The sequence below is a fragment of the Triturus cristatus genome, chromosome 6, assembly GCF_964204655.1.
Source record: "Triturus cristatus chromosome 6, aTriCri1.1, whole genome shotgun sequence".
Taxonomy (NCBI): Eukaryota; Metazoa; Chordata; class Amphibia; order Caudata; family Salamandridae; genus Triturus; species Triturus cristatus.
The window spans coordinates 1,141,957,229-1,141,975,580 of NC_140589.1; the positions used below are offsets into that span (position 1 = coordinate 1,141,957,229).

The 18,352-nt window shown below is 41.9% G+C and overlaps 1 protein-coding gene across 1 annotated transcript in view; it reads left to right on the forward strand.

Annotated features, from left to right (window-relative positions):
• The window catches only part of APMAP (adipocyte plasma membrane associated protein), a 386,605-nt gene that overhangs the window by 283,160 nt on the left and 85,093 nt on the right, over positions 1-18,352 (forward strand). The window contains exon 7 of the mRNA XM_085612063.1: positions 3,706-3,840. Within this exon, the coding sequence (XP_085468189.1) occupies positions 3,706-3,840 (135 nt within the window). The remainder of the gene's footprint in view (positions 1-3,705; positions 3,841-18,352) is intronic.

Consider the following 18,352-nt stretch of genomic DNA (forward strand, 5'->3'; position numbering starts at 1 on the left):
AGCTGTTTGGCAGATGCTGTTCAAGGTGGCAGTGGGCCTGTCACAGTTAAAGTTGTGTCGAATTCAGGGGCATAGATATGATCAGTGCAGCATGTGCAATGGCACTGGGGCCCAGGGGTAAGATGCGCCCATAGCACACTAAATATGACAAACATTTACTAGCTAACCAGGGTACCATGAGGCATGTTTTGCACTGGTCCCCAAGAACCTTTACAACACCGCACGTTTCCAGGGGTGCAGTACTACAGAACCATGTCACAGGAGAAATACAGCGCAGACTGGGGCACGTAAAGTGGGGCATGATTAAAAAGCGCGGGGACAAAACAAATATACTGCTAACTACTTTGGCACCCTTGATCAAATCTGCACAACGGGTGACAAAAATTTACAGGTCTCGTTTTCTGTTGCCATGTCAGGTTATGGCCAGATCAGGGATTCCAGTTTGAATGCAAATGTGAATACAATGAATAACGGGGGAGGGGTCAAAAAAGCTTTGATATGCCAATATGTTTGGCACCATTTGACACACCTGCACAGAAGTAGAGCTCCTAAAATTGGTAATTACTTGCAAGCTGCATGGTCAATTTGGGACTGGGAGGTTGGCTGCCAGCAGCATCTGTCAGTTGTGCTCAGCCAAAGGATACATGCAGCAAGCTGCGAGTTTTGTGGAGGGCCTGGCCTTTGCCACTGATTTCTTCAGTGTCCATTAGTTCACATCGGGCAGATGTTTTTTTGTGTTGTGAGGAACGCCTATCGCTGAAATATATTTACTGTGACATTGCAAATAAATTATGCAGGATCACGGGAATGCATGCTGGCTTTCTTGGATGCACGTTTTTTTTTTTTGCATATGATGTCAGTGCCAAATATAGCTTCCCCTTTTCTGAAACTGGTCGTTCAGTTTGCACGATGGCGACAAGCAGCGTTTAATAATCGTAATAAAATTAATTAATAAAAAAAAAATACTGTTTAAAACTTTGGGAGGAGGCCATGTGTTCAGCTATTTTTTCCCGTAAAGGATATCTACAGAGCAAGGTATCCGATCAGTTCTGGCGTCGCAAGTAGTTGTTTTATTCATAAAAAAAAAAACATTTTACTCCAGCACGAAGACTCCCCCAGGGGGCCCGGGCATTCGAGCACTCCAGAAGTAAATTTGTTTAACATAATATGACATACTGCTTTAGGGATAATTGCTTCGGGGCAGGGCACAGGCCGCGGATCGTGACAGCTGCTTGGTCTCCGGTGCAGGCGGGACTCACCTTCTGCAAGGTCTGCTGCAGCACATTCTGCTCCACGGTCATGGTCCGGCCCTACGGCGGCCCGGAGGGAGACCGGGCCAATGGGCAAGAGAGCGTGTGATTACCGGAGAGCGGCTGGGCCGATGAGAGCCAACGTCTGTCTGCGCATGCTTCTGCACAGACACTCTACATGTGTCAGCTCTCTACTCCTCCTCAGTGCGGCCGGACGATAGGAACTACTTTAAAAACAAGCATTGAAAATGCAATAGGACTCTTATTTACGCGAGACCTATTGCATTTTCAACTGAAGTGCATGTGTGAAAGAAGGCATGGACGGGAGGGGGTGGTGTGGGTGGTGATGGTCCAAGAAGTTACGGACTACGGGAGGGAACAGGGAGAGGCAGGGCAACAAAACTGTTTTGGAAGTAAAGGGGCCGATAGCCCCGGAAGGAGGAAAATGACGGCATGGCCATCAGGAGGAGGGATTAAGTTCCCGAAAACCAATCAAAATGAAGCATTTAGAATTGAGGCAATCAAAATGATAGGCAGAAAGTGGGCGGAGCTTCCCCCGCTATACTGTATACAGCATCTCTCGACGAGACAGCGCATGCGCTGCCTAGCCGAGACCTAAAAAGGAGGTACTAAGGATGGACTTCTAAGCCTATTCACAAATCAAAAGCTACCATTTACAAAGGGCAGTAACGGGAGCCATTTGAAAAGATGGGCAAAGCTTCAAGTCTATACCTGAATGCAACATGGCTCGAAAATACAGCGGAAGCGCTGCTTAGGCTTGGCATGTAAACGCTGTCCCTTGATATCACTGACATGGCAGTTAATGACTGGCAGCCCTGTGGGCTGATCCAAAATGTGAGTGGCTCTGCAAACAAAAGTAGTAGCTGTAAGGGGCTGACCCTCCCACTGCCGCCATCCCTCTGTGTATGTATGCCTAACCAAAATTTGATTGACGTTCCCATAGAATAAAAGATGAAGTAGGAAGACCGAAAGCTCCTTTATGTACGTATTATTTTTATGTATTTTGTTTTGTTCATTACAATGGACTGGCAGACAGATAAGGCTTGTTTCTTAGTCAGGCCCAAAAATGCTGAGCTGAGTGGCGCAAAACCTGACATCCAGTTTCTTCTTTGTACTTTTTCAGATAAATGTAGTAGTTTTCTGAAATTAAAAGAACATCTATACATATCTACACAGGATAATGCGTGTATTTTACACTGTTTGAGTGGATGTGGAATCTGAATGGGTGGGCAGAGCTGACCTCTAAGGTGGTGAAATGTGCCATTCGATTCGCAGGAAAAAGGCTTTACTGTTATATTTTTTTTACAGATAATATGTAAATCTTTCTTTCAGAACAAAATTACGGTGAGATGGCGTACACGTAGCTGTGCCCGTGAACTCTAACTGACATTTGTTTAATTATAGAGTTTATGCGGGGTCATGATCCTCCACACAAACAACACCCTGTTACTGATTTTTTTTTTAAAAACATAAAGAAAACAGTATTGCGTGCAGCCGTAAAAAACATGTTTTGGATTGCTTATGACTTTCGTCTGTTTAACAAGTGTAGAAATACCTTCAAAAGCAAACTATGTCCACTCAGGTTGGAGTGAGGTGGTCTATGAAGAAGTTCACTGCTTTTTTCCCCCCCGGAACAGACAGTGGTTCCAGTTGGTACAAGAGTGGAGTTGGCTGGGAAGCTCAGGAAAGAGCATGCATGGTGCGCCCTAACCAGTCCCCCCTGGCCCCACTATCTATATGAGCATTCTTGGCGTTTTTAAAGTGCTCATTGGTTTCAATTTTTCCGTAAGCACTTCTCTGTTAAGAGATAATTCATTAGTTTTTGACTTTATATTTTTCGGGGATCCGTAACTGACATCATCTTTTTTCTTCACCACATACCTTTATTATCCCTTTAAGTTTTAATTTGTGAATACAATATAAATACAATTACACTTGCCTTGCGCTAGGAGCATTTTGTATTATATTGCCCTTATTTTCTGTTGAACCCCACAATATTGCTTGTTGATAATCACTGTGTAGCAGAAATGCGTTGTATGGATTGCATAGCCCAATAAATTGAGTAATTGAGTTCCAGTATTTGATATTTAAATTTGGGATTTGTGATCAGCGCAGCAGGCCTCTATGCTGCCTCTTTAGTATGGTTATCTCTTTGGACAGACATTTTAGTCTTCGGAGGCTTTTATCTTTACCAATTAAGATTCTTTCATGCTTTGATTAGTTTGGATACGCAGCTATACTATATACTGTTCCGTAGAACCTTTCACAATTTCAGTTAATGCTTTTTGGTTTTTCGCACAGGATGTGCATCACCATCATCTGTATTTTCTAATTTTTTTATATTTGCATGTAAAACGGGGAATCTTAAAATATGCTGCCTCTTGTTCCTCTCACAAATTTCAAAATAATATTTCTTTATTCTTTTTTTTTGTAGCTTGTTCGAATATGACACCGTGACAAAGGAAGTGAAGGTGTTGATGGTTGGCTTAAGGTTCCCAAACGGCCTCCAGCTGTCTCCTTCAGAAGAGTTTTTAGTTGTGGCAGAAACGACGATGGCAAGAATAAGAAGGTGCGTGAATTTGTGTTTCTTACGTGAATCCAATTTCCATACTAGCCATTTGAACATAGAATGCTTTTGGAAGAGAAACTAAACTGACGTGGAACCTTCTTTAGTTGTGTGCTATTAAGTGCCTTAAACTCGTGAGCATTTCTTGAGGTGCTACATGCTGCTTGCAGAGTACTGTTTGATATGGAGGCCAATGCGCTTTGTCTGAACTGTCTAAACGAAAAAATAAGTGTGTAAATGCTTAAATTAATCTCTGCCAGTGGCAGTTTCTCTGGGCTACGTTCCAGTTAATCGTTTTTGCACACTACTCACTCTAGACAGAGACCTGCCATTTGCAAAACTTTCTTGGTCCTGGGCCAATAGGAAAAATCCATTAATTTCTAACTACCTGGCCATATACCTTCCAATCTGGAACACTGGTGATGGAAGTGGCATACATGTAGAACTGGAGATTTTAGTGTATTTAGTTGTAAGAGTATATTTAGAACCCCTTGTAGTTTTAGACAAAAACTTTGATTTTTAAAATACAGCATATGTGAATCAATGGTACAGCTGAACAAATGGTCACCCATCCTCCAGCACTGATAAATGAACGAACAGAAAACAAATGTGCCTCAATTAACATCACCATTGTACTCATCATTCAGATCTAGCTGACTAATCTTGTTAGAAAATGTGATGATGAGTGCTCATTCTGTCATCATACCTAGATTCAACTGTGACTGTGCTATCAAGAAGACCCCCAGAAATGCTTTCACACCTCATTTAAACCCTTATAATAGGCCTGTCTTATCTCAGACACCACCAGCAGAGAATCTCAGGAAAAGAGTCCTGCAAATATGCGTTGATCTAAGTTGTTATATGCACCCTGGAAGCGCTACCTTGGACGTGGGGGAGGGGTTGTAGAGAGAGCTGTTCTTTGTTACCCAGAAATCTGAGGGTCTCCGGGTCAGCAGGGCTGAAGGAAGTGAGTGGTGAGCAACTTGGGGAGAGGTTGGATAGCATCTGTGGCAAGGAAGGGGGTGAGAGCAGATGGGTAGTGACTGAGATGGGACCAAAGGTGTTGCCAGTTAGAGACTTGGGTGGGGACAGGATTGTGGCAGTTAAGTGGTCAGTGATGGAAGGGGTATATGTTGGCACACATGGATATTGGCTGAGATGGGGGCAGATGCAGTGTGATTGAGGTGAGGCCGGGGTGTGGTGTTTAGGTTTTTAGGGAAGTCTGGGACAAGAATGGAATAGGTCTTATTTGAGTTGGGGCAAGGGTGTGGGAGCTGGTGGGTAGCTACAGGTGAGGCAAGCGGGCAGTGACTAAGGTAAGGTCGGGCAGGAGTTTAGTGCAAGAGGTGTGGGCAGAGTTGTGGCAGTCAGACGAGTAGTGATGTGTGTGTGGGACAGATGGGTAGTCAATGAGGTTTCGAAGGGTGCGATCAGGTAGGCTAGTTGAGCAGATTGCTTTAGGAGTGTAGGGCAGTTGGTAAGTGAATTAAATGTCGGCAGAATTTGAGGGCGGGTAGGCAGTGCCAAGGGTGTGGGAAGGGGTATAGCGGCCAGACAGTTAGTGAAGGTTGCAACAGAGGTGTGTTTGGGGGCCAGTGGATAGTAACAGGTGTGGAGAAAAGTCAAAAGTGGTCAAGGTGGGCAGGGGCATAGGAGGCAGCTGGGTAGTGAATGGAGTGGGGCAGAGGTGTCGGGGATGCATTACAGTGATGTGGGGGTATGTGGGTAGCAGCTGAGGTGGAGCCAAAGATATAGGGGTTTATTTGGAAGTGAAAGAGATGGGGGTGGTTTCTGTTCACTCATTCCAATCACTGTCAGTTTACCAGTCCGATCCATGTCCTGTACCTGATCCCTGTCACTGCACACCCATCACTGTCATTCTCGTAGTCCAGAGAAGGGGAATGACAGTTTAATTAAGTTGGTGTATCAGAATCAAGACGCAGTTCAGTTTTATCATGCTGTCACTGATGAGCAATACAGTATCAGTATGTATCGTGCTCAAATAAATGTACCAACAGTCTAATGAAGTACATGTACAGTTGTGAGATAAAACAGGAAACTAATTATAATGGGGAGAGAGGATAGGAAAGGAAGGCCTTGGGGAATATTGCAGTACATACATTGTTAAAACAGAACACAAAATTATGTATATGGAGTATCAAGGTACTAAAAAGAGTCTTTCACTTAAAAAATGTGATCACCTCAAATTTTGGATGATCAAGGGGGATCAGTTTGTTGCATATAATTATCCAGTACATTCCAAATTTTTCTGGAAGAATGAAGCTGAAAGTAAGTATTGTCAGCATTTCTACCGAAATATAGCCAAGCCCACCATGTGTGGTAAGAGATTTTGGGAGAGATTTTCCATTCAGAAATAAACAACTCAATTCCTAAGGCTCCCATTAGGTCAATTATTTGGAGGTCTGTAGAGTTCAAAGTTGGTATGTGATATGAAGCATTGATGCTCAAAATAGCTGTAGTGGCATCAGCGGTGAGTGTGGTTTTAAATAGCTGTTATTGAAATGCATGAATCTGATACCAGAGTGGGCGCTTACAATTATATATTGTGTGTACTATGTTCCAGGTTTATAATTTATAATGACAACAGAGGTCTGAGTCTGCCAAGCCTAGCTAGTGAAGTTTCACTGAAGTCCAGTACATACTGTGTATAATTCATAAGCTTGTTTGTGCTAGCTAGAGCATATGTTCTAGTTCCATTACAGGGGGAGCGCCAAATGTTAGGCCAGGTTAAGTGTGGGATCTGTTAATAATATTCTACATATTAATATGTTTCTGGGTAAGCTGTGGTTTGGATGTTAGAAGAAAATAGTATATCTTTATGGCTACATGTCCCTATTTGATGGCGCTCCCAAATAGAGATGGAAGAGCTGGAGTATGAATAATACCTCTTTTTTGTATTGCTGCTTTAATCTAGAGAAATTTGTGGGAATCTGTTTTTAGATTATAGAGCAGCAAAGGTTGTAGGATTAGCTTGGTTGCTCAGATCTTTAATTAGCTTAAACCCCTTTGTCACCCAACTTTCCTGAACGACTGTAGTCTCACCAATGTTATATGATCAGCCATAATGAAGCAGTGTCTGATCTAGGTAGTTTTTTCAGAAAATGTTGTCCAAAGTGCATAGGGTATCCATTGTATTTTGAATAATGTCACATGAGTGTTCCATCTTGTGGCAATCAATATTACATGTTGGAAGTGCACATAGAGGATGAAGTAAGGAAAGTGTTCTCTCTATGGAGAGCCAAGTTGGAATGACACTTTTATTCGTCGAGGACCATGATGCGCCTTTCTTAGCCAGGAAGGCCTGTCTGTATATTTGAAAGCCCGTCGTCTGACCCCATCATCTTTCTTGCCCAGTCTGAAGTTGTTTTGTGTGTGTGTGAAATCATGTTTTTCACTAGAAGTCTGTTATTAATAAAGCCATGAGAGAATTTAAATGGTAGCATGTTAGTAGGAAAATTGTTTACTGGTGCCCAATCTACCCACCAGGATATACGTTTTGGTGGCCATTGTGAAAGAATCTCTTAAACTTTAGCAATAGTTTCACTTTTGTTAAGTAGCAGAGTATCACTTACGTCTTCCCAGAACTAAATACCTAAATATTTTAGTGCATTGTCTTTTCCATTTTAAACCTGTATCTTGAATGATGGAGGGAAAACAGAAAATTTTAAGATGAACACCTTCGTTTCTTCTTTTTCAGAGAGTAGCCCGAAACATCAGCATATTCAGCTATTGTCTTTAAAATGTGGGGTATTGCGCAATCTGCCTCTTCCGTAAAAATGTATATCGTCAGCTTAGGTGGCTACTATCTGTGGTCCTGAGGCAAAAGGATCCCTTATAGGCAGTATTAAATCTTAATGATTCAAGAAGAGGCTCAGTAGATGGTAAGAATAGCAGGGCAATCCTATCTAGTGCCTTGCAGTAGGCTGAAAGTGTTTGAGAGATCAGTTTACTCTTGCAGGCGCTTGAGGATTAAAGTGCTATTGCCATTCTAATGAACAGCTCCCCCAGGTCAAATTTATGTAAGGTGGCTCTGAGAAAGGACGACTTCATCAAACGCCTTTTCTGCATCCAATGCAATGGCTGCTGCAGCGAATGGAGTATTTTTGCTCTATCAAGTGCATGGAAAAAGGTCTGTATGTTATTTGCATGCTAATCGACCTTTGAGAAAACCAGTTTAGGCAGGCTGGATCAACACTTTAAGAATATTTCCAATCTGAGTGCAAGAACTTTAGGATTTATTTTGCAGTCAATATTTATGAGGGATGTTGGATGATAATTCTTAATGTTTAAGGGGTCCTTTCCTTTTTAGAGGCGTTTATATAATTACGAGAAAATTATATAGTTTGTAATAAACGTGCAGTATTCACGTGTAGGCTTTAATGAAAAATAAAATATGTTTTAAATTCAAAAATTGCCGTAAGCCACCATATATTCACTTATTAGGCCTCAAATGGCTAAAGCAACATTGCTGAACAAGCTGACTTGACTAGAAACACTTAATTATGATTCGTTTTTGTCATTTAATGAGGTGATGAAGTTCAATTATGAAAATGCAGCATTTTTTAAAGACTATGAATGGCTGCTGTGCTAAATGTTTTCCTTCGTTGCATAGATGTTTCAGCTTCTACATAGACCATTATTAAAAAAAGGAATGAATTTCCTATATGAGAAGGTTAACAAGTGTAGCTTATCCCTGAGAAAGAAGATCTGAATGACAGAATGGCCCACATGAACTTAACAAGCATTTGCAATTCAATAGGTCTCACATTTACGCGAGTTTAAGCTATTGGTATTGTAAAGGACGATTCCTTTTATTTATGTATTAAAAACCAAAACATAAATAAAAGGCAGTGTCATTTACAATGCCAAATGCTCAAACTCTCATAAGTGCGAGACCTATTGCCTGGTGGCCATCTCCTTGTCCCCTGATGTGCTGCGATGCAAGGTCATTGACCTATTGCATAGAGACGTTCATAACTTGTTACAATTACTTATTTTATGTAGCAAGAACTAGATGCTGAGGTGACCTTACTAAGATCTGGATAGCGTGAGGGCTAGCTCGGCTGTCACAAGCGTTAAGTAGCAACGCTGATCGGGGGACCTGTCACCTTTTGGAAAGAAGGCCTAAAAACTGAGACACTTGTGTGTGGGTGAAGGGTGGGAGGGGGGCCTGGTGAGGTCATAAAGGAGGGGTCCAATTGGAGTGTGGCCCCTACCTGGGCTCTCTTGAATTATAGGACCACACTGCTGACGGATCTTCTCTGTAAACAAAACAGCCAGGTGGCAATTAGGATAGCAATGTTATTTCTGTGGTCCCTAAATGTGCAGTGCAGGAAAAAGGTGGCTCCTTGCCACACGTATGAAAGACGATGGAGTAATCTTCATCTAGCCATGCCTATCCTGCCACCTCACTGGACAATGATAGAGGGACTGGCATCGATGGCCCCTTAAAGACTGCGGGGGCCTCGAGAGTGGCGGAGCTGCGAAAAGGAACGCCGCGAGGCCCCAGAGGAAGGACACCTATGGGTGCAGCCTGGGCCCTCTCTGAGGGCGGAAAAGCGCTGTCCTGAGTGATGTCGGGCCTGTGTCTTGTGCTGGCAGGGACTGTGGGGCACCAGCAGTTGTGGCGCTACCTGGGCCAGTTCTGCAGGGGCTCCCCGCAACTGCTGACCCCAAATCTCAGAGAGGTGCGAGTTACCTTGTGTGATCACTATGACACTGCCAGGCCCGGCCATCTTTGTGTGTAAGACTAATTCAGCATACTGGAGAACACATTAAGCACAGGAAAGACACTCCGGGGAGTGAAATGGCCCACGGTGCGGCTGTAGCATCAACACGGAATATGACTGCTGCCTACACTCTACATTGCAGCTACTGGGGATCCGGCGCAACGAGGAAAGCGCATTGGAGTGTATAGATCACTTGTTCTCCACAAACATCTGTATACAGACACACGCACACAAACATATCTGTATACAGACTCAGACACGCTCACGCGGATTAACAGACGTACACATGCGTACATCAACACGTTCACTCTGACACTTAAGCACATCTGTACCACTTCCAAACCAGCATCCACGCACAAAAAAACACTGTTCCAGACGTATTAGGCCAGTAACATGAGCAAAAAAAATAAATGTCCACAATAAGCCACCCTCGGCAGACCCGTTAACTTCCAACCCACTATGGAAATGCGAAGCGGCAATGCGGGTAGAAGATTTTTACCTGGGGAGCTATTCTGGTACTGCGGCCCCTGCCGGGGCGATGGGCAGATGGGACTTCTCCTCCGTCGAAGGTGCCTCACGGAGGGGTTGGGCAGCCTTCCCAACTTTGAGCGCAGCTCCTCTTCCGGTTGTTGACGTCCTGCTGGGCGGGGTGCAAAGCTGACGGCGCCTCCTCGCTGAGGCGTCCTTGGTTACACAGCAATGGCATGGCTTCTCCAGTGACGCGGTCCTCCTCCTGGAACTCGGGCCAGAGCGGTGATCGGCAGACAACAGTTGTGCGCCCACAAGCACACCAAGCCGTATAGGGTCAATTAGGTGCAGGCAAAGCAGCCTCCGTGACAGACATCAGCTGGGCCCAGGTTAAAACATACATCGTCGCAGGGCCGCTTAGTACACACTTAATATGGTGTAGAACGCACATGCGTCGCTGCCATGTTTACGTCAGGCAGAGATGCACGACACACAAAAAAAGTGCGAACAGTGCGGATAAAAACTGTAGTTGGTGGCCGCTGCTTCCGGACTACACGGAAGTCAGTTTGCCATCAACAGCCAGTCAAAACCAAGCTAACAAAAGCTATACGAACATTCAGCAAATGGCAAGCGGCTGGAGAAACTACCGTCCGCTTGCCAACATATAGAGATTACTTTAAGTCTCGTTGAGACAGCGCATGTGCTGCCAAGGCGAGACCTAAAAATGATACAACTTAGTTACAAACTCAGCACTTGCTGTCTGTCATCTATTGTATCCCTGCGAGAAGACGAGGAGTGATCCTGTTCCCATGAGAGCTTTGAAAGCTGATTGGCTGACTGAAGTCTGAAGGAGCAACATGCTGCAAAGCTACTGAATGTGTTGTCTAATAGTGTGTGTTCCTAGAATAGGTTAACACTTTCTACCACCACCATTTCCTTACCCCCTTCCACGCTGCTCTGAGACTTTGAGTTTCTCGAATTTCTCTTTATGGGAAGTTCTGCTTTCATTGATTTTTGGCTTATTGAACGGAGTTGTATGCTGACGCTTTATGCTTGTACTCTCTCTCACTCTATCGGGCCAGAATCCTTTATGGGTGCTGACTGATACAATTTGCTCCCCATTCCTAGAATAGGGAATTTCTTTCCTTTATGGAACGCGCTTAATGCATTTTATTACAATGTTATTGATTGGTTATTGATTGCCTCATTTATAATAGGATTCTAATGATGAAATTGATAAATTTAATTTGTGGTCAAATAATGACGACTTACTAACATTTTGAGTAATAAAACCCTGTAACTCATACATAATGTTCATTATTGACTGAAAATTATATGAGAACTTGATCAGAAAATGTGTGTTATTGACAGCTCCTGATCTTCTCTAAAACAACGGCAAAGATCCATTTGCCTTTAGAAAGACGAGTAAGAGCGGGAATTAGCCTATGTAATGGTTAATCAAGATTATTTAACTGAGATCTGATTCCCACTCCAACACCTTCTTTCGGAATTGCAACAATTGTTGCGCTAGAGCAGGAGTCTTCAGACTGGGGTGCCTCAAGTGATCCGACTGGGGGGAGTGGGGGCAGGCTCTGGCCAAAAGAAGCATTATGCTGATAGCAGTGCTTTGTTTTATGTGATGGAAAATTGAGCGGCAATAAGCCATCACTAACGTCTTTTGTCATTTATATCCTAGCTGGGAGTATGTTTTAAAAGGGAGAGGCTCGAAGTATTAAAACCCCTCCCACATTTCTAATAGTCACACTGTGGATACTTTTACACGTTGGTAAGATCTGCCTGACCAGATAGTGTATTTGGTTGCATTTTTAAAACTGTAACAGAATTACACTGAGGTTTATGTCTTGTGTTCAAATAAATCGGGACATATTTAAACATTGTCAATTTAATAGAATAATTGTGAAACATTCTGAGGGGGCCCCTAATTAATTAGATTTTTTCACTAGGGGGGGGCTCGGCATTTTAAGGTTTAAAAAACACTGCCCTATAGACGGATCCATGGATGCTTCCGACCTTCACAAAGTGAGCGAAGAGATTTTGCAATGGAGTTAAGAGGAGAAAGCCTTGTAAAATTTGCTCATAAATCAGTCTGGGCTTGATGCTTTCCCTACTTTTTGGTTTTGGATAGCTTTATGGATTTCATCTTGGGAGATGGGATCATCTAGAGCCGCTTTGTCTTCTCGGTTTAGTTTTGGGAGCAAGCGTTTATCAAGAAAATAGTTTCTGAAGGCTTACAAATGTCTTTAAAAGAGCAGAGGCTTGTGCCTGTATGTTCTCTTATAGAGTGGATGGTCACATTATTTTTCCAAAATTTTTGGTAATTAACTAGCTTTCAACCTACTTTATAGTTTTCAGTCATTTTATCTACTTTTCTCATCTAAACCCACATACGTGCTCTGTTGCTTAGTATTTGTATTTAAGATTTTTTTGTTCAAAAAGGGATGCCGAGCCTTTGGTGTCACTGAGTGAATTCTATATTTTTAATTCTGATATCAAATTCTGTAAGACATTGTTGATCTTTTTTGTTTTTGGCTGCCCTCAGGTTAATCATGTATCATCCTACGGTGGCTTTTAGGGTGTCCCAGAAAGTTTCAGGCGATGTGGATTTTATGTTGTTCCCGTTTTTATAATGGTCTATATCTACCTGTATGACTTGTCTTAATTTCTTATCATCACCAATCATGTCTCTCATTCTTCATTGTTTTAGGGGGGTGACAGGGCACCCAGTTTAAACTCCAAAAATATACATGCATGATCAGATACTATTATTGATTCAGTCTTAGGAGAAAAAGCTTGTTGGAGCCACCTTTTTCTTCATTGTCATATGTGCATGTTTGCTATTTCTACTGTACAAAAAAACTCTTTACTAGACTAAACGTTTGCTCTATGTATAATAAGAATCAAGCCCATATATATGGTACGCATGATCCCTGGCTTGCCTCTTAGTTCACTAATAGCATTGTCATCTGGACAGAAGCAGGAATATTTCCCAGTTCATGCTTAAAACTCACTTATCATACATATATTACTAAAGCATGATGTGGTAGTGCACTGTCATTTACAAATAGCACATTTTCCATTGAAATGGCCACAAACCTTTCTCACTAACATGTAGTTTTACTAATAAAACTATATCAAGCATAAACAATGTTTGGAAATTGTGTTTCAGCAAAAGTATTTAAAATGTGCTCATCACCAAGTAAAGTGTTCTTATTTGTTTTGATCCTATAAGAATTTTTGATTTTCACCACAGAATTACAAGAATGTGTCTTCATAACTAGTGAAATATATTTTAAATGTTTGAACAGTTCACTTATAATCTATTTCAGTGTTGTGTTAGAAAAGAAATGCTTGAAATCTTGCAGCCTTTCATATCACATGCTTTGCCCAGCATTCACTTAACAAAATCCTCTAAGTTCAGTCACAGAAAGAAAAGTAAATGTTGGAAGTCAAACTGACTTTTGACCTCTGTTTCTAAAAGCCGAGCAAATGTTACACAATAACAAGACTTAAAGCAAATTTTACGCGATAACAAGATTTGAAGGCATCTTTATTGCTCATTCACTCTTTGCGAGCAAGCAGAACACCTGTTGTCAGCTCGCCAGAACGGGCGAGTAGGCTCTAAAAATAGTTCGTCCTGATTAAATCTGCCTCACCATAGCGAGTGGATTTTTTGAGCCCTAATTCACTTCCTGTTGGATTATAAATTCTCAAACCATCTACCAAATTGTGGGATTTACAGAGATTTCAAAATAGGTCCTGGGCTTTAGCGGCTCTAAATTTCACGTTTGATAATCTGGCTAAAGTCCCATTCATTGTGAGATTAAAGTCACCTCACAGAACTTTCCCAAGGTTATGAGGTAAATCCTGACAGTATCTTATTTAACGAGGACCAGAATGTTGGGCTGTCGTTGTTTGGTGCATAAATGTTAACAATATAGAATTCAGTGTCCTCTTTCTTTGCTAAAATGGCCACCTACAAAGATCATCGCGTTGGTGTAGTGTGACAGTGGTGTTAGCTTTTTTAGAGATCAATACTATTACCCCGTATTTTTTGTGCTGTGCAGTGGAGCTGAAGCAATCACTGAGCCAATTGTAATTGAAATAACTGCCACACTGGGACCCAATTTAGTCTCCTGTAGGAAGATAATGTCCCCTTGGAGTCTATGACAGTAGTCAACTATTTTATTTTTCCTTTTAACCATGTGATTCAGCTCCTTTGTGTTTAATGAGAGTATTTTTAGTATTTGGGGAGTATTATTCATCATATCTCCTTATTAGAGTGACCAGTGTGCACTTAGTTTTTAAATAGATCATAATGGCCTGTGTTATCAAAGTTCTATATTATAGGAGTATGGGTAGTCTATAGTGATCCAGATACAATCCAGGCGGAGAACTGTAGAGAAATAGAAGAGAATGAGGCTAAAATAATCAAGCAGGCAAAGCAAAACTAAATATAGGCACAAAAACATTTAAAAAAAGCCTGAGGGCCCATTCACCCACTCTTACCTACCTAACATGGAGTAGGGGAGTGCCATGAGGAGTCCCCTGAACAGTAAACATTCTAGAGAATTGCAGTAAGATAGCAATTCCTTGAAGTAAATAACCCACTTAACAATATCGAAATAGAACAACTCACATCAACGTCCAAGTGTGTAAACCTCCCCTATAGATCTGAGAGATGCGAAAAAGGTTTGTAACAGTTTGTAACAGATAGCTATGAGTCACTAAATCTGTAATGGTATGTGATCATAGGAGATGTATGTGTAGCAACCTACTTGGGATATAAAAAAGGCATTATTAACAGCAAGTAAGCAATATGAATTAGTGAGACCAAACCAGAAGGTTGAATCCAGTAGGAATTATGTTCACTTTGTAGAGAGTGAACAGAGAATTAAGCAGTTCAATTCTTATTTGTGTAGGAAACCAAAACTAAATACCTGATCCATTACCTGCAGCATTAGGTTAGGCTCTGGGATCATAATCGTTGATTGGGAGAGCCATTACATGAGATATCCTTTATTTATCCATGGCTGCATGTCATATCCCATATAGAAATGACTGTAGATCATTTGGTGCATTAAAGATTATGGCTTTGTAATTGAAAAAGATTATACATCTACAGGGGCCCACAAAGTAATGAGGACTGAAAAGATTGTTAAGTTGCTTTCTTAAGTTGAGAAAACGTTTCCTATATTGTTCTATATTTCAGGCAAAGTCTTGGCAATACCAATTTTTGTTTCTTTCCAGGTTATGTAATAATGCTTTTTCATGTATTAAAGGATTTATTCTGCATGTTTGTATCTCAAAGGTCTGAAGATCATAACTCTTAGATGTTTCCTAGATTTAGATGAGTCTGTGGAAGCTTTACCTGACGGGACTCTGTGCCCTCTCAATCTCAAAGTCTTGCCTGCAGGATATTTTTAATGTATTAGGGATCCAGTATTCCACAAACTCTGCACAAGAATTTGCTGCATTCTCCTCTCCTTCCGGAAGACCAAATATTCATAGATTGCTTCTACTATTCTGATTTCCCAATTTTGTGACTCCAAAACGAGGCGAGTTTAGAGTATCGGATAATATTTGTGTCTTCTATCTTTCGTCTTCAAGGCAGTGAATATGCAAACCTACCTCCGTGATCCTTACTGCTATGTCTTTAAAGTCTTTCTTTAATTCCTGGATATATACTTGCATAAGAACTGCATTTGTCTTTGTGTCAGATTGTTCAACGAAGATAGTCTCTGTAGTATAAGTTGCATATTGGAGGATTGATCCATTTTTAAGTGTCTAGTCTGGTAGTGGAGGAATAGTCTTTGGCCTCTTTTCTCCCACCTTCATGTCCTTGTTTTCCTTCATGTCTTTCTCTCTAGGTTTGGCTATATTTTGAGAGAGGATTCTTTGGAGCTGTAGTCTGTGAGGTCAGGTTCTTGTAAATCAGAATCATTGTTGTAGAGTAATACACTGTGATCAGGTGTGAATGTATGACGTTACAACGCATACATTTGCAATGCATGCCTTTACAACGCAGTCTTTACATCTCAACATCCTTTAAAACGCATTCTTTTACATCACATGCCATTACATCGCATTTTCAGAAACTACCTTTACAACGCATACCATTACACCTCATTATACCTTTACAACGCATACCATTACATCGCATTTAAGGTAAGTGTTGGCTAGTATAGGGGCAATAATTACTATTCTAATTCCAGTGAGTGCAACAGTAGGGTAAGTGTTGGATAGTGTTGGGGTTAAAATGACTATTTTAACTCCAGTGAGTGCAACAGTAGGTAAGTGTTGGATAGTGTAAGGGTACTATGCATTGTAATGGTATGCATTGTAATGACTTGCGATGTAATGCCTGCGTTGTAGTGACATGCATTGTAATGACTGCATTGTAGTGACATGCAATGTAATCACTGCGTTGTAATGACATGCGATGTAAATGATGTTGCGAAGTAATGACTGCTATGTAAAGGTAGTGCTATTTAATGACTGAGTTGTAAAGGTTGTTTCCCGATCAGGTGTGTGACAAAACAAAGTTAGTGGTCCTATAATCTTCTGGAAAAATACGTCCCTGACTCCACCAAGTCCACAATGTCTCTGGACCCCAGCCAGAAATTAATTCTGGACTGACACCCATGTACCAAAGAATAGAACTAGTAGTTTCTATCTAATGGTTGTGTAGTATGATGAAGGACATGGCCGCGCTTATTAGTGTCCATGCCGGTGCTTTTGAGATATGGCTTCACTGTGATATTACAATCTTCCCCTCATTTAATAGTGCAAGGCTCAACATCTGAAATCTGCCTACCAACTTGAAAGAAAAGATTGAGTTTGTCTAGGTTAGGGCCACATCATGGTGATGTGCGTCATGCCCGGCATACCTTGGAGTAGCAAATAGTGGCCCTGCTAGTCTGTTCTAACCAACAGTGGTCTGAACTGCACCACTCACCTAATCAGTATTACTACCATTCTGGAGTAGGTGTAATAAGAGGAGAAATAGCGAAATGCATATCAATTGACAGCAAACCTATTAGTTCCGAAGTTGGCCAGGTGTGTTTTTTGGATAAGTGCAATATCTATGGTGTTTCTGCCAAAGTATGGCAATACTAAGCTGGAATTACGATGACTGTTTACCCTCTCCATGTTACATTTTGCAAGTTTTAATATATGACATTTGACTCTCAGAGGTATGAGATGGTCCTAAATAAGCAGGACTGCATTGCCCCCAAGCCGTGTGTGACGTAAATTAACAGAAGCCATATGTGTTGCGCTCCTGCCTATGTCGATTCGTATACGGTCGCCTGAATTTCCTGCACACCACCCCCACCCACATCAAGCCCCCAACTTCTCTCTCAGTGAATATCCTCTGAGTCCGTGTCTCGGACCTGTAATCTGCTCGCTTTCTTAGCACCTTCAAATGTTAGTTTTGATTGTCTGCCATCTTGTGTTCCCATTTTGTACTGTTGCCAGGTGTATGCAACTGCAGATTCTGTCCTGTGTGAACGCATTGTGCCTCCGTTTTTATGTAAAACTGACATACATGCCAACATTTTAGAATGGAGAAGTGGGAGATTTCTAGGAGAGAAAAACACGGGCAAATGTATCCCCCTACTACCCCCCCCCCCCCTCCCCCATTGACTTTTGGGGCCTGAATCGGGTTACTGTCATATATGGGATTTGCAAGTCTGCTGCGGCAGGATCGGGTATTAGAAACTTACATGCATGTGTTTTAGGTTGAGCCTAGGCAGTGCATGCACTGTCTCTTGACATGATGTATTAACTCACAAGGTTTACAACCCGCTTCCAGCTTCTGATTGGGTTTTGTCAGTGTCCATTAAAAAATGTTGCTTCTAATTGGGTAATGGTTCCTGCTTGTCCCACTTTTTTTCTCAATTGTTGACTCCCATGGATTGCCCACAGGTTTGTCCTCTTCCACTTGTGGTATTGTATGTCCAGTCTTTACCACTTTTTTTTTCAGTGACACTAAGCACTTCCCACCTGATTCACGCTGCCACGCTTCAATGTATTGAAGCACTTCCCTCAAGCGTTTATTTTGGCACGCGCGCTTTGCACAATGTTTCCCTGATTGCAGCTGTTGGTGTTGGCCGCTATTCAGTATCCTATCGAGTTTCTGCCGGTCAGCAGCTCCAAGGGCTCAGTGAACGATTTGCGACAAGGTTTGGTGCCTTGGCTCGTGTATACTAGTACTTATTGATAAATCGCTTATTAATTTGAAAGGTTCATAAAGCGAGGCACAGTGAAGCGGACAC